Source organism: Lampetra planeri, chromosome 5, assembly GCF_965212315.1.
Source record: "Lampetra planeri chromosome 5, kcLamPlan1.2.h2, whole genome shotgun sequence".
NCBI lineage: Eukaryota > Metazoa > Chordata > Hyperoartia > Petromyzontiformes > Petromyzontidae > Lampetra > Lampetra planeri.
In genome coordinates, this window is record NC_136111.1 from 2,778,551 (window position 1) to 2,794,081 (window position 15,531).

The following is a 15,531-nucleotide window of genomic DNA, read 5'->3' on the forward strand; positions in this document are numbered from 1 at the left end:
GGAATGTGTGTACGGTAGAAGGGTGATTTTTGTATTTGCAGCTGTGTGGACCGGTAGTCCAGCAATTGATGCACTGTGCTACGTGACCAGAGTTCGATTCCCGCTTGCGGCCAACACCAGTGATGGATTACCTACAACGGTTCTGGGTTTCGCCTAGGTCAACCTAGCCTCATGGGTACCTGGCACGGTGAGAAACCATGGCCACTGGGGGAGACAAAGGCGGCATGGTCTGAGCCACCCACCCTCTGGTGTGCAGTGCCGGCCCTCATAGGTGCTACTCACGAACACCACACGCCCCGACCCTCCGTTACGGCTCAAGCGCGCAGGCACCGAGCAGCGGGTGGCAGCCCCCGGTGATGCAACAAGGTTTACGCGGAGTCTTTATTTTTCTCTAGTCGCGTTTTTTATTTTTCACATTGAAAATACGAACGTCCAACACACGGTGTACCCCCCCCCCGCCCGCGCGCGTCCAGCAAGGGTCGAGAGAAAAGCAAAAAGTTGCTGCGCTTTGCAACTCGGGGGGGGCATGGACTACGCCCAGCACGCCGCCTCTGCGCAACGTGAACGCACCTCGCGGGTTTTTAAAACAAGGGGGGGGAGAGAGAGAGAATGGCATATGCGTACAGTATAAAATTCAAGTATTGCAACGTACTGTTAGTATTTTCTAGCTTAGTAAATGAAAGAGCATAAATGCACGACAGCTTTCACAATTCACGCTGGTTAAAAACAAACAAGCAGGCAAGCAACGTAATTCACACACGAGAGGCATTTCACGTCGAACTTAATGTACAGGACGTGCGAAGTACCACTTTTTTTTAAAGTTACATTGTAAAGGAAATGTGCTGATACATGTATCTACACATTTGAAACTCGTGCGTCAGACGTAAAGATGCTCTAACTCTGCGGAGGTTTAAGTTTTCTACGCATAGCCTTACATTGCAGAGCTGTGAACGTTAGCACAGAACTGAAAGGACAACGCGAACCCCTCTCCCCATGTAACCTTTTGAACTGCCATGACGAAATGTTTATAGATGCTAAGTGACTTGTGCACAGTTCTTGGTAACTTCTCGGAGGTTTAGCCACGTGGATGATTTAGCACTCGCGGATCAACCGCATTTCTCGGGCCACGTGCTCTCACAAGTACCGTGAGGTTGGTGACATTTCACTACAAATATAAATACACTTCAGTCACTGGGTGGCTGCAGGTCAGTTACGAAGTTGACAGGTCACAATGTGAGAGTTGATCTTCAACAACCAATGTTTTGGTGCCAGTGATCTTGAAAAATGTGCCTTGCGATTCATCCGACCTAACAGCAAGCGTCACATACTGGCCGTTTCCTAAGATTATTATTCTCATCATCAGCAGCAGCATAAAGCAGATTTTTTTTTTTTACAAATAAACGAAAGATAATTCTTGTTACGCACGAGCGAGTAAATGTGTGTACCTGTTTGACAATTCTAAACAACGAACACTAACGTATACACACACACATATATATAAACAAGCTGCAAGTAAATACTAACGGTGAGACCGTATGTACAACGTACACTGCCATCTCCCCGCGGGGCTGCACCAACTGTAGGTTGGCAGAACTCGGTGCAGCGCCCCTTTGGGTTTGCAGTGCGCAAAAAAACGACGACGTTCCGCCCATAGCCACGGAGAAATACTTCAATGTACAAAGAGAGCCCTTGGTTTTACGCGTTTGTAAAGAGTACCGATTGTAAAGCCCTGCTGCTGCTGCTGCCCATTCGCGAAACCACGTGGGGGGAGGCAGAGAAGGCGACGCTCCACTGCCGTTTTTTCTCTCTCAATATTGTGAGTGCGCAAAAAGACGGTGAAACACGGTCACTTTCAAAACAGCGTAAAAAAAGTAACACCGTAGAAACTATACACGACCCGACCCTTTAAAACGCGATGTTTTTCAGTACCTGGAGCGGGTGAATATTTAACGTGCTTTAACACTCGTTAGCAAGTTTAAATCTCGCCAAAAATGTTAAATGTTTGGGTGCAATTCCGTTTAAATCTGCAGAGGAAATTGTGGACATAGCAATCGTAAAAATACACGTTTCTGTTACCACTTCAAATGTTATGCAATTCACAAAATATTGACAATGCGTTTAATATTGTTATGCAGGTGATAAAATCACTTTTCAAATGGAAATGTTATAGACTACGACCTTAAGGAACACAGACTTGTTAAATTAGCATGAGCAAGTGGTGAGCTTGTAACATTTTAGAAATCTGAGCAAACCGTACGGCTCAAACATGGCAGTAGCAGCTAACTTTTTATTGTACACGGTTTCGTCTTCAGCAAACCGTTTATACTGCGGATACAGGAGGGCAACAATTAGGATAATCGATGCTATGCAAGGGACAAAGGATCAGCACTTTTAATGTAGCCAAACAACGAAGTGCACACAAGGATTAATATTGAACACTGCCCATTTTACCCAGAGCAATGTGCATTTTCTCATGTCACATTTGCGGCAGTTGAGCTTTGGTGCATTTGGATCCAGGCTGAGATGAGCTCTATGAATTTCGCTGTGGTCTACTACAATGGGGACCAGGTGCTGCCCGGTCTCTAGAAGTTCGGTGAGCCATCAGGATGCGCGGTGCATCAACCAATGCACTAATGAACAACGGCAAAAAACATGGTGCAGTTTGCTGCAGTAAGCCAACACGCATGCACGATGTGCATATGGGATTATGCAACCGACATCAGCAGCACTTACACGGGCGAGGCAAAACAAATAACATCTTACGATGTCTGTACGTATCACTTTGTGAACCCAAGGAGGTTTTAAAGGGCTCCGCCATCTCATCAGCACTGCGGCTCGGAGAATTCCCACGGCCGTAGCCTGGCTCGATGTTTTACAAACAGGAAGTAGAAACGTATGGGAGCTTCTCTCATCCCAGCAGTTATCCTATTCATGCCAACGATCGCACCCGACGATGCATACGGACCCAGACCAAATATTTTGCCGGTCTGTACCACCTGAGATGGCAAAGCCAACTCTTGAGTCGGAAAGAACCGGTGAATTATGCAATGAGCTTAGTTAATGAGCTTAGTTAGCACAGTTCATCACATTAGCCACTTTTATTATTGAAGTATGCAAACTGGTATGGCTAAATGTGACACCTCGAGTTGTGCCGAATGTTGCTCTGACCTATGAACTAATATTGCCGACAAAAGTAGTTAATCTGTACAAATGAGTACATGGGTTTTTTTTTTCTTCTGCTGGTAATGTGTAGATTTAAAACAGCTACACACAATGCACAACCAACCAATACACTATTACTCTACACCGCTGCGAGAGACAAAATACTTTACCAATCCATAAAAAAGAACGAAGTGAGCAAGCTCAGTGCACAATTTTACTCATTGAAAGTATTTGGTCATGAAATGAGGAATGGCACCAAGAAAAGGAAAATGTTCCACAAGTCCAAGAACGCACAGCGACGACAAAACTCAACACCGTGCGAGATGCGGGAGGGGGGGGGTGTCTGATGGCGTCATCCTTGTGCTAAAACAGGGATGGTGCAAACATCGCCCAAATGCAAAACCTTCGTGGCACGTTCATCTACCCTCACGGTTCAGGGTTTTGAATAGTGGAGAAAGTGTGTGTGGGGCGTATTTCCCTTCACGTGAGCGATGTGCTCCGAACGAGATCTCCGATCGTTTCACATTTTTTTTCGTGGTTTGCACGGAATGCGCCGCAATGCTGCACACTAACACTGTCTTGTAACTTTAAATGTACATTGATCGATATCTGAAATGATACATTGGATAGATTGTTGCAATACTACGAGTAAAATATAAAACAAAACAAAAAATTCCATGGAAAAAGCCACCAGGAAGTTGAAATGCATCGTGATGCACACGTCCATCAAACAGCTCCAACATCATGGAGGGGCGCATATTTGCAAACTAGTGTTTCCATGCTCCTTAGCAATGTGATGTGACCCTTGGAGTTGAATATGGTCCCCAAGTCGGATCACTGGGAGTTGTGCAACCACAAGGGTTTCCCCAAAGGAATTGCCAAAGCGTGCCCTCCAGTCGTGATAACGTAACCACCACTAGAATCGCACACAACTTTTCCCCCATTTCGACCTCTGGGGTCGCAGAAAAGTTAACCACTTGGTGTTGGGCGGCAGGCGGGACATATCAAATTGAGCGATTCGCATTGCAATGAGCCTGGGTGTATAAACGCATTTTGGTGGAAAAACCATTCGTAGAGGATAACCGTATGCATTTTTCACAAGTGTGGGGGAGACTGAACTCGGCAATTCCCATCTGTGACGGTGTTGTCGGGATCAATGAGCAGTTGCTACACGATGCTTCTCTTGCTTTCAGGATCGAAGATCAAGACGTCACATCACGGCCAAGGTGGAAGATGCTACCCGCATCTAGCCAAAAGCGTTTTCTACTATCCGCCTAATCTCCTGCTTTGGCGGGTCAACATCATTCGCTGTTGCGACTCGATCGAGTCTGCAGAGAGTACGAACGTCCAGTGTGATGGATGTGTCGTTGTGGTGTGCGGCGAGCTCAGGGACAATTCTAAACAACGGACGATAACCCTGTAGAGCGCAGTGGCAAAGGGGGTTGTCTACTGCTGAATTCTTGTCATGTAAAAAGAAAAAATCGTACATGTTCACATATCTATCGACCTACAGCACAGTCTAAATATAACCCACATTGTCACTGGGTGGGTTAGATCCCCACCAGCGCTAACACACGACACAGTGGAGGCCTACAGGTGCCTGCACTGTCGCTCACAGCAGCAAAGACGCGCGGCGTGCCACGGCTTCTAGACGTGCCACGGCTTCTAGACGTGCCGGCGCACGGTACCACAGACGAGGCAAACACGACCGCGTTTTTGCCGAACAGTACCACAACGGGCGTCAAGTACCCACGCGGGAGTGCACAGTACCAAAAGCTGAGATGTACGATGCCGCGATTTAGGAGTTAGAGTGGCTGGGAAATTCCTGTACATCCCATACCTCTACGGGTACAACGATAGCTTTTAGGATACGCGTACGCCGACTTCCCACCGACCCTGTATGTATGGCGACTACAATGTAACCACTTTGTTTCAAGTGTGAGTGCAGTACCGGGTGCTGAACGGACAAAAGCAGGAATTCTCAAACTCTGTTTAAATGGAAACCCCTCTGATGTGGTCGAAAACCTGGCAGGCCAGAGCAGGTGAGAGTGGAACCACGTTGCTGACTGATCTCACTGTAGCCTTGACCAATAAGGGGGGGGTTGGCAAAATCGCGTTAAGGATGTCGTGGCCTCAACATTTGAGAGGCCTGAACGCAAACGATTGTGACATTTGGCGACCTCAAAAGTTATTTTATTTTGGCAATTTTAACGGACGCCTTCCCTTTTAACTCATCGAATACGAGGCTCCAGCAGCGACCTATCTCTCAAGAAAGCACGGAAACCCCATCGTGGTCCCGGACCCGCAGCTTAAGAAATGTGGGGCTGGGACACCATTGGATGTGGACTGGGCCCTGGGCAGGCTAGAAGATGGTCGTCTCGTACTTGGCACCAGCTGGTTTCTTGTGCTCAGACGGCTGCTCCGCCATCCAAGCTGCCCCACCGTGCAGCGGCTCCACAACTTCCACCTGCACCGCCACAAAGACAAAGATGCGCCCCACCCCCCCCACCGTGTAGCCTTAAACAGACTGTTGGGGCAAGTGCTGTGATCGAGAAGCAGCGCCTGTGAAGGTCGGCATGGCACACAAAGGGGTAGGTGTGCTCAGCACCATGCCCAACCGCCTTTGTCTCCCACACGCGCATACACACGGACAAGTCATGCTTAGAACATGTTATGCATGGACGGGTTCCCTCCGAGATTTATGTTTTTCTTCAAAAGCAAAAAAAAAATACATTGTAACTGTATTGGGCCAAAATGCTGGCAATTACCCTCTTGAAAAAAAAGTCTGGAGACACAGTGGGCTTTTCTGGGTTAAGAAGCATAACAATATCCCCCCCCCTACATTCGCAGAATAACAACATCATGTTCATTACACGGTGACTGGTTTACTTTGTTGTGAATATTAATCGAGGAAAACCTCTTTTTTTTTTTTTACAAAAATAATTTACAGTTATATATATGTCAAAGATCTAGGTTTGTATAACTGGCTTGTGCGCAGTCATCAAGTCCCATCTGAAATGCAAAACTTAAAGACTTGAATAAATTACCTCACCCCCTGCCCTTTCGTGACCCCTACGTGACCTCTGTTATGGTCGCTCATTCCTCGGCTATTGCGCACCTCCTGCCATCTAAATCACGCTTTTTAAACTACGCCAAGCACCTTGAGCCCAGTCAAGGCGCCCTATAAATATAAAACAAGGCAAGATGAAGCTGTTCGAATTCAAGTAAACTTAAAGGAAAACTACATTTATTCGTCGCGTAGCCACGCGGATTCTCACCGAGGATTTGCAGACGGTGCTGCGGGGTTTAGGGATGGGCTTGCTGGCCTTGGGGCCCTCGGACACATCCCCTCCACCGCTGCCTCCGCCACCTCCGCCCTTGGCTTTGCGTCCCTGCAGCGCCAGCTGGTAGGCCACCTCGAAGGCCTGGCCCAAGGTCAGGATGATTTCGTACGCCAAATTCTGCAGCAGGAAACAGCGTCACGGCCATACAAACTCATAAAAAACTTTTTATTTTACCAGGAAGGACTCACTGAGCTATGCAGCTCTTTTTCAGAAGCGATTTGGCCACAAATGATAGCTCAACAAAGTGGCTTATCACGTGGAAATTAATACCAGCCAAATACTGTAAAAGCATGTTTCTACACGAGGAGGGAAAAACCGTAGGACCTGGAAAAAAATCCACGCGACTACGGGGAGAATATGTAAACTTGTCAGTGTCGGGATCGAACCCATGACTTCCTGTATACCAGGCGAGTTAATTAACATCTCGCCACCATGGCATCTACGGTTTGCATAAGCTGTGGCACCATCTTCCAAAAAACGTGCCCAACACTGATGCATCGTTTAAACTTGAAACTTCGTGAGCGTGTGAGCTTCTGCGATTCAATGAATGGGGTTTCCTGGTCTAGGCATATAGCAATTAATAAATAATGAATACACAGGAAGTACATCTCTCCGTGTCATTTTTTAAATCCTTTATATTAAGTTCACTTGCTTGCTTGCGTGCTTGCGTGCTTGCTTGCTTACGACCGTGCAAATCTTTCGGACATTTTTTAACCCACTTCCCGTGATCCAATCGAGCTGACATTTTGCACACAGACTCGTTGTGCGTGACAATTTATTTTTGTGAAAAACAAATTCCAAAATTTTACACTGTTTAGGGAAAAATAAATAAATATTTAATTACATATTGCTTAATGGTGGCAGACAATCATCTGACCCATAGGTGGCAGCCATCTCAAGCCAGAGGACGAGAGGACTCTAGCCGCCACACATATAAAGGATTTATAGTGAAAAACTTTGTTTTTACGGGTTAATTTTTTTTGTTTGGTCCACTGGCCTATGGGCCTTCTGGAGCAATGTTTTCGACTGAAGTTTGTTCATTCATTCGTATCCTATACTTGTCAACCAAGTGAAAACCAATTAAGAATACAAGTCTCGTTGTCAAGGGGACGTGTGTTACAAAGACAGGAATAACGTCAATTGCATGACAATGTGCATTAAATATAAACATTTAAAAGCAACTCGAAAGCATACAAAATAATGTGTATATACTTACAACAAACTAAAATAACACAAAATAAAAAGCAACAATTGTCGATCAAAGCAAATGTACACAACATTTTCCACGCACAGTTTCTAGGATGCCAGGTTGTTCCTGGTACTTAAAGCATCTCCAAACTTAGCCTTCACTCTCGGCGCCTAACTGTTGTGGCATGATTTATGTTGTGAGGGTTTGAAGCCGGTACAAGCAAAGCAGATAAACTTAAAGTCAGATCTTGATCCTTTGCTGTTAAAATTAACTCCGAGCACTGCAAGTCACTCCGTCGAGACAGTGAAAGGTAACCAAATTGAGAGCAGAAGGCACAGTGATGAACAGTGGCCCGAGTTTGCAATGGGGCACAAGGTCGAATTAAAAACAAGATCTAAACTATTCAAAGTTGGTTGTGCTATGAGCATATTTATAAACAACATCTGCATAATCAATTATGGACATGGCAATGGATGTGACAGGCTGGTGGCGATGGATAATGAGAAACATGATTCGTTTTTGTGAAGCCACAAAATGTAATGGAAAATTTTTTAAACTTTACGTGCTAAATGTATCGAAGGTTACATCAGAAAATGCTTTTACTGTCGAAAAAATGTGTTTGTCATATGCTTGGCACCTTATATATACACCCGGCCTGCTCACCTTGTAAAAGTTTAGTTTGCATTCCGCGAGAGAGACACGTGCGAGCTCGCGTGCGTACAGTCGTGGTGCGAGGGGGCAGCACTCACCACATCAAAGGCGCTGAACACATGGCAGTAGTGGTAGCTGGTCTTTAGGTCTTTGGTGATGTACGCAAAGGTGCACAGATCCTCTGGGTCCTGAGCTGCACACGAGATGTTCCGTATCTCGTGCTCGGCTATCGTGTTCTGCAGAAAGAGGATTCGTGCGAAGGGGACCAAGGGAGGAGAAGGGCGGATTATCGATGGGCTCGACAAAGCGGAATACTCAGCGTGGGATGGAAGCTAAATGAGAAGTCCTTGTGGCGAGGGGGCAAAGGTGACACCAGCTACCCTGCATCACCTCGACAACGACCGAGCCGTCCAAGATGCACGACATTTCCGATCCAAAAAACGTTGGTGCCTCAAGTACAAAGGAATAACAGTTGCTGCCACTCGAGAATGGAGGTATTTAGGTACCCGTTGCACTCTCGATGCTCCTGCAGCACTGCAGACCCCACCTACAGTACTCCCCGTTACTGTCTCGGTCTCCCATTCTACATTTGCACGGTGTGAACGCGAATAATAAAAAACCAGCTGATCCTCACCGAGCCCTCGACCACGAGGACGCCACGTCTTAGACGTGCACATGGAGCACGGCGCACATTGCTTCAGCCCGCTGCGCCACCCGCGACCTCTCCACCAACTAGAGCGACCTCCTTTATTCGTCACTAAAACCCGCCACCGGTGCCCAACGCTCCTGTGCCATAACCAGCTCCACCACCCTGTACCTCCACGCCACCTCAACATGCTCATACCCACCTTGTTGGAGGCATCGATGAATTTGACTCCTTTGTACGTGATCGAGAGGGTTATGGTTGGGATCTTCTTCATGTCCTCTGTCGACTTCTGCGAACACGGCACATTGCGGGGGATATTCAAATCCATGCGAAACAAAACAGGTTCTTTAACGGTCAGTACAAATACTTTCTGAACTTATAATCGGCGGTGCCAACGTATCAAAAAGGGGGGCAACGTGCACGCACCCTCATCTTGGCGCACGCCTCGTGTGTGGAATCCGTTCCACGAAGGTCCTTCACCAACATGGATCCCATGTACTGTGGGACAACCAACGAGCTCCCGATTACACCACAAAACAATCACATCGCCTGCTGCACACCAACAAAAACACCAGTCGCTGCTTAGCATTCACCGCGTGTTGATCACAGGGTTGAGTAACCACCGCATCATCAACCAACAATCGTTATACCGAGCCCAGTTAACAGTTTACTGAAGAGCATTTGTTACGTGAACTTGCAAACGCTTAGCTATACGCACACAAATACACGTTATGCTCGCATGCACGCGGAAATACACGCACGCTTGCACAAACGCACATGGACGCACACACACAAAACACACGTGCGTGCACACACACATTATGCATGCGCACACTCACACACAAACACAAAGATCCCCCGTGTAGGCTTAACAGACCGTTGGGGCAAGTGCTGTTATGTATGTTCAACTTCTTCTGCACTGTACGTAGCCAACTTTACCTATGATGGCCGTCATGGTCCACGAGACGTTGGCGGGCCAGGAACACGCCCAGCCGCCTTTGTCTCCCCAGTGGCGATGTTTACACACCGTACCAGGTACTCATTTGACGCTAAATCAACCTAAAAGAGGCTCAAGACCGGTTCCAATAATCTTCACTGGTATTGGGCATGAGCAGGAATTGAACTCAACTCGCCAGGTTCGTAGCGCAGCGCGCTAACACTCCCCGACTTACAAATATAAAGATCCCCCGTATAGCCTGAACAGACTGTTGGGGCAAGTGCTGTTAGCGAGTAGCACCTATGAAGGCTGGCACGGCACACGAGGGGGTGGGTGGCCAATAGCACGCCCGGCCGCCTTTGTCTTCCCATTGGTGATGTTTACACCCCACACCAGATACGAATTTGAGGCCGAGTTAACACACACAAGCAAACGCACACGGAGCTTGAACTCGCAAACACACGGGAGTGGGAGGGGGGGAGAGGCTTGAACTCTCACACGCGCGCAACACACGCAGACAACAACGACACAGAGGGCTTATTTGGCCCTTGCACTCACGAAGGCCTCGTAGTTGCAGGAGCGCAGGATCAGCTGGTCAGGCTGATGCTGCCACTGCTGCACAGGGGCAGACGTAGTCGCCTCGTGTGGGGGCCGCAGCACCAGCGGAGGCTCGGAGCACTCGTCCTGAGGGGGAGGGAGGGGGGCACAGTGTTGAGAAGGAGCGGGGGGGACCACCACCACCAATACATAACAGTTGCCATTCGCCAATAAGCAACAGTGACGTCACCACCGCGCCTGTGCCAGGCCAGGGGCACTTTGAGGCTGTCACGTGAGGTGTCGAAGGCCCGCCGCTGACAGGTCACGGGACAGACCCAGGTGGTGCCGTGAGTTGACTGACTGACTTAGGAGTGCCAGTGGCGAGATGTTATCTCCCTCGCCTGGTATGCAGGAGGTCGTGGGTGCGATCCCGAGCATGGCGCCTGTATATTTGTATATTGCATGTTCTTCCCGTGTTGGCGAGGATTTTTCTCCGGGTCCTCCGGTTTTTCCCCTCCGCATTTAGAAACATGCATTTAGAGTATTTGGCTGCTATAAATTTGCACACGATAAGCCACTTCGTTGAGTTATTATTTGTAATAGCCAGGTCGCTTCCGAAAAAGGGGTATATAGATCAGTGGGCCTTACCTGGTAAAAAAATGTAATTAGACTGAGATGACTGGCAGAGGCACCAAGCACTGGCAAGAGCCACTGAACCTCACTGCCACCAACCACGTTTGTGCTCACGACGAACGGTGAGACAAAACACAAATCCAACGCCAAGAGACCGGCACGCCCAATGAAAGTGATGCCACCGCAACTTTCCACAACCCACTTCCTTCTGAAAGATCCTGCAGTGACTTTCAAAAGTCATAACCCAACTTCCAAAGTCTACTCGTATAGTATCCCACCATCCGGCTATCAATAAATTAAAACAAGGGTACAGTATTCATACTGGTAGGAACCACCTGGTTCCACCAGCCGACAGGGGATTATTGTGTCCGTCCGTCGTGCAGGGAGGGTCTGGGTGGGGAGGGGAGGGTGGGGAGGGTGGCAAGGGGCTGGTTGGGAGGGTGGGGCTGGGTGGGGGTGGGAGGGGTGGGGCTGGGTGGGGAGGGGAGGGTGGGGAGGGTGGCAAGGGGCTGGTTGGGAGGGTGGGGCTGGGTGGGGGGTGGGAGGGGTGGGGCTGGGTGGGGAGGGGCTGGTCACCCCGTGGTGCCCTTATAAAACTCAACGGTGGAATACACCAGGCCGCCGTTGACCCTGGCCATTGACCGAGCAACCCAACGTTCCTACCAGCTCCCTCCGCAGGAATTTGTTCGATAAGACGCCACAGCAATGCTCGTCCCATTCACCCGCCCTCCCTTCGTTAAATCTACAAAATCCTTCGTCCCATATTCTATGGCAACCGTTCCTGCTGCTCACGCTTTTCTGCCATTAAACTGCCAGCAGCCTCTGTAGGCACCTGTACTCGTAGGCCAAAATCTTATCTCCGTTCCTAGGCGCTGTGTGAAGTGAACACAGAATCTGCCGTGCTTGCGTCTTACTTGTAGCCTCCACTCGCCCTACCCCACAGGGCCCCCACCCTCCCTGTCTCTCCTCCCTGGCTCCTCCCCCCCTTCTCTTGCCTATATAACCTCTTGTTGCAGCACCCCTTTTGCCCACTTCAGCAATTGTTTCTTGCTGTGGTTGTCCCACCTGATGACGGATGCTTGCATTGCGCCCGAAACATCGTTATTTAATTTCTTTTATTTTCTACCTACATGACTTTACCGAAAGAACCAAAGAGTATGGATCCCTGCAGTCACGAAAACTTCAAATCTAGATAGAATCAGAATATTGAATTGTACTGGAGGAATCCTACGAGCTATAAAGCTCCTTTTCCACCCATGTCCAGTATTCCACCGATGTCCAGGACACACCGGCACGGTGTGCACATCGCCCCCTTCCCCGCCGCGTGCAATCGCACACGGCCGTCTTACGAGTTGGTTGCCGAGCCGGGACTTGTGCGACGGGTCCTCGTAGCGCTCTCCCAGGGAAGCCAGGATCCGCTTGCGGTGGCCTGTGAGCCCGATCTTCAACACCTGGCAGCACAACCACAACGCGCACGTACGTACGTGTGTATAGTTTAACACGTAAGCTTTCGCGAACAATATCATCCATAATACAGGTTTTTTAGGTTAGATCGCGTAAAAATGTGTCGTTAAACCCGCCACCACCCGACACGGCCAACTAGTAAGGTTTGTCACGTAAACAGAACGTGCCAATTCGTTACTAGTACAGCACACCGGTGTGTTGGAGAGCAAATCCGCAACATTTACAATCTGGCTGCCGCCTGATGATGCCAGTTGTAATTACAGGCGAAACATCGTACTCAGGATTGTAAATGTTGTGAAGGACAACAAACTAAACACAAAAAGCATTTTTTTAGAAATTGGTTTTTAATCTAGATTTAAAAGTGGCTTCCTAATATCGGAAGGTAGAGCGTTCTAAACGGCCACAGCACATCTGAAACCGCACGATGCAGTGACCGTAACATAATTAGACGAGTAGCGATGCATCGATTAAATCATTAAACATTCATTATTACACCCATGATATGCACATTCAACTCTGCGCGTGAGAATTATTTGATTTACGCATTTACGCAAGTCAGTGCAACATTAGCACAACAGCACCATCTACTGCTTGAGTTAAGGAAGGACGGGATAGGATGAATTGTGCCAAATCGAGATCCCCAGGCCACATTTACATTCTAATTCACAAAGGCATGCCCCTACAGCTCAATTCAAATGGCATTTTACCAGCGGTCATTGAATTACTGTCTACATGTGAAACAACGTACGTTCACGAGCTCAATTTCCCAAAGCTTTCGAACTTGGTCCATCGAGCTGTATCCATTCATGGTGAAGTTCTTGAGGTATTCGGACAGATCCAGCGAGTCCAGCCACTCCGCCACAGACAGGTCGGAACCCGCTCGCCGCACCTGCACCACCACCATCACAAATAAGCGTCCAGCCTCCGAGCGTACGTCTCGACGCGTTACCGCTCGTCCTCTGCGACCGTAGCAATGTGCGAGCGTCCACCCACCACTCACAGCCACATCGCGACGTCGCTGTCAACCCTCCACACCACACGTATGTGCGTGCGTACGTAGAACTTATTTTCGCGCCGTACGTAGCCGATCGTGCATATCAGCACCCGCCATCCACGCCTCCATCACAATTTGGCGGCTGCCCTGCGCACTCCTCCCTCCCGAGCATCAAACGTGCGTTTATAACGCGTGGCAGATGAACCAAATACTGCTAACAAAAATAACTCAGCTCTGATGTCAGAGAGCAAATCCAGTGTTGTTGCTCCCAGGCTCTTATGCCGGAGAGCACGATGAGAGTAAAGCCAACGCGCACACGGAGACAATGAAATGCAGCCAATGTAAGAATTCCTCTCAGGAGTGCTTTTTTTGCAATGGGAGCCCAAAAATATCTTGCGGGTGGAACACCGAGCCGTGCCACAGCATGGCTTCATTCCTTTCCGCACCGCTGCGGCTGCAAACACGTCCGTCGCCGCGTTATCAGCAAATCCTTGGCAACATCGTTGGACCACGGCGACTGTTGTGCATCTCTTTCCAGTGAATAACACGATCCGCGGGCAAGAGGATGACAAACAACAAGATGTTTTACTCTTGTACTCTCGTATGAAAGAAGCATTTCCACGGACAAGCAGAGAGGGTTGGGCAGGGTACCTTGGGCAGCAGTCGAGCAGCATTGAGGACCTTCTGCCGGTGCCCCGAGTTGAGGATCCCAATCTCCAGCAGGTCCTGATCTTCCATCGCATTACCCTAGACGCAGATGTGTTCAAGCCCAACAACAAAACATAACGATTTCACGTCTCGGCCATGGCGAAACCATCACAGACGTCAGCGGTGTAGCCAGCGCCTGCTTAAGTTGGTGTGGCAAATGAGGTTGTGGGAATGCCAGTGGCATACCCAGAGTCCTTTGCCTCCGCAGTGCCGATGTAAACGCTGCACAAGGTGCAAATTTCGGGCGAAGTCAACCAAGAGGAAGGCCCCGAGTTCGCATATCAATAGCCAGTGGTTTCCACGGCCGATATTCTAACACAAGTTTTTGGGACTGCAGCACCATATGCAAACCTCACCGCAGCACCACTCTCAACATGCACAGGCATGCATGTAGATGAGCACGATGTAAGCACGCGAACAAAAGCGCACGAGAGTAGGTCTGGAGCGCACAGAAACACGATGTTTTGCCCTGCTGAAATATTTAACAAAAACTGGGGAATGTTGTAGAGGGTGTAGTCGTGTATGTTAGCGCCATGCCTAGATTATCACAGTGACCCACGTCACAGCCGATCGCAGATTGGATGGTATCTGCCAGGCAGAAAGCAGGCGGCTGGTCTTACTAAGCCATTTTAAAGGATAAACGGTCATTCAGTAAATTCAGACTGCTATGATAAATGTCTCTCTAATCTCACACGTGTGCAAGCACGGCAGGCCATGTCAAACGGGAGTAGCGCCGCAATTGTTCACAGACGACTTTACGGCAAGTACCTTTATGGGTGCGAGGTGAGGGTGTTTACCAAGGCTTGCAATGCTGTTACTAAACGTACACTGTTACGCAACGACTCGATATTCAAGGTAACAAAAAGGCGCTCAGCCAGATGTGGGGTATGACCTGCAGCGGTCATGGATTATTTTATTTACAAAGTGGTTTAAGGATCCATTTTGCTTTATCCTTTTTTTTTAAGAAAGTTGGTAATATAAACAAAGAAAAAGTGTGACACTGTATTGTTAGTGGTGCATTTTTAGCACATAACAAAAACTCGACGCACGTATCAATTACACACACTGGCGGAGCAAAAGGAATAAATATAAATTAGGTGATGTTTCAGGCAATAGCCCTTCTTCCTAAAGGAGGGTCGTTCATAACAAAAAAAAGGTTATTTCCCAAAGCATCACCAAATAAATATTTCTTCCCTTTTAGGGAAGTGTTATTGACAGACATGTTATTAATATATGCATCTTACGGTCCATATTACTGTGGAAGAA

The 15,531-nt window shown here is 48.4% G+C and overlaps 1 protein-coding gene across 4 annotated transcripts in view; it reads right to left on the minus strand.

Moving 5' to 3' along the window:
* Window positions 1-380: 380 nt before the first annotated feature.
* The window catches only part of LOC144718659 (ankyrin repeat and SAM domain-containing protein 1A-like), a 52,827-nt gene continuing 37,676 nt past the window's right edge, over window positions 381-15,531 (minus strand). For 3 of the 4 annotated variants that reach the window (XM_078594080.1, XM_078594083.1, XM_078594079.1), the window contains exons 16-24: window positions 14,209-14,304; window positions 13,312-13,452; window positions 12,449-12,550; window positions 10,488-10,613; window positions 9,419-9,490; window positions 9,195-9,281; window positions 8,445-8,582; window positions 6,441-6,623; window positions 381-5,629 (exon numbers count right to left, since the gene is read on the minus strand). In XM_078594080.1, coding sequence (XP_078450206.1) covers window positions 5,525-5,629; window positions 6,441-6,623; window positions 8,445-8,582; window positions 9,195-9,281; window positions 9,419-9,490; window positions 10,488-10,613; window positions 12,449-12,550; window positions 13,312-13,452; window positions 14,209-14,304 — 1,050 coding nt within the window. In that variant the 3' untranslated portion in view covers window positions 381-5,524. The remainder of the gene's footprint in view (window positions 5,630-6,440; window positions 6,624-8,444; window positions 8,583-9,194; window positions 9,282-9,418; window positions 9,491-10,487; window positions 10,614-12,448; window positions 12,551-13,311; window positions 13,453-14,208; window positions 14,305-15,531) is intronic. The other variant, XM_078594082.1, reaches the window with a different exon arrangement.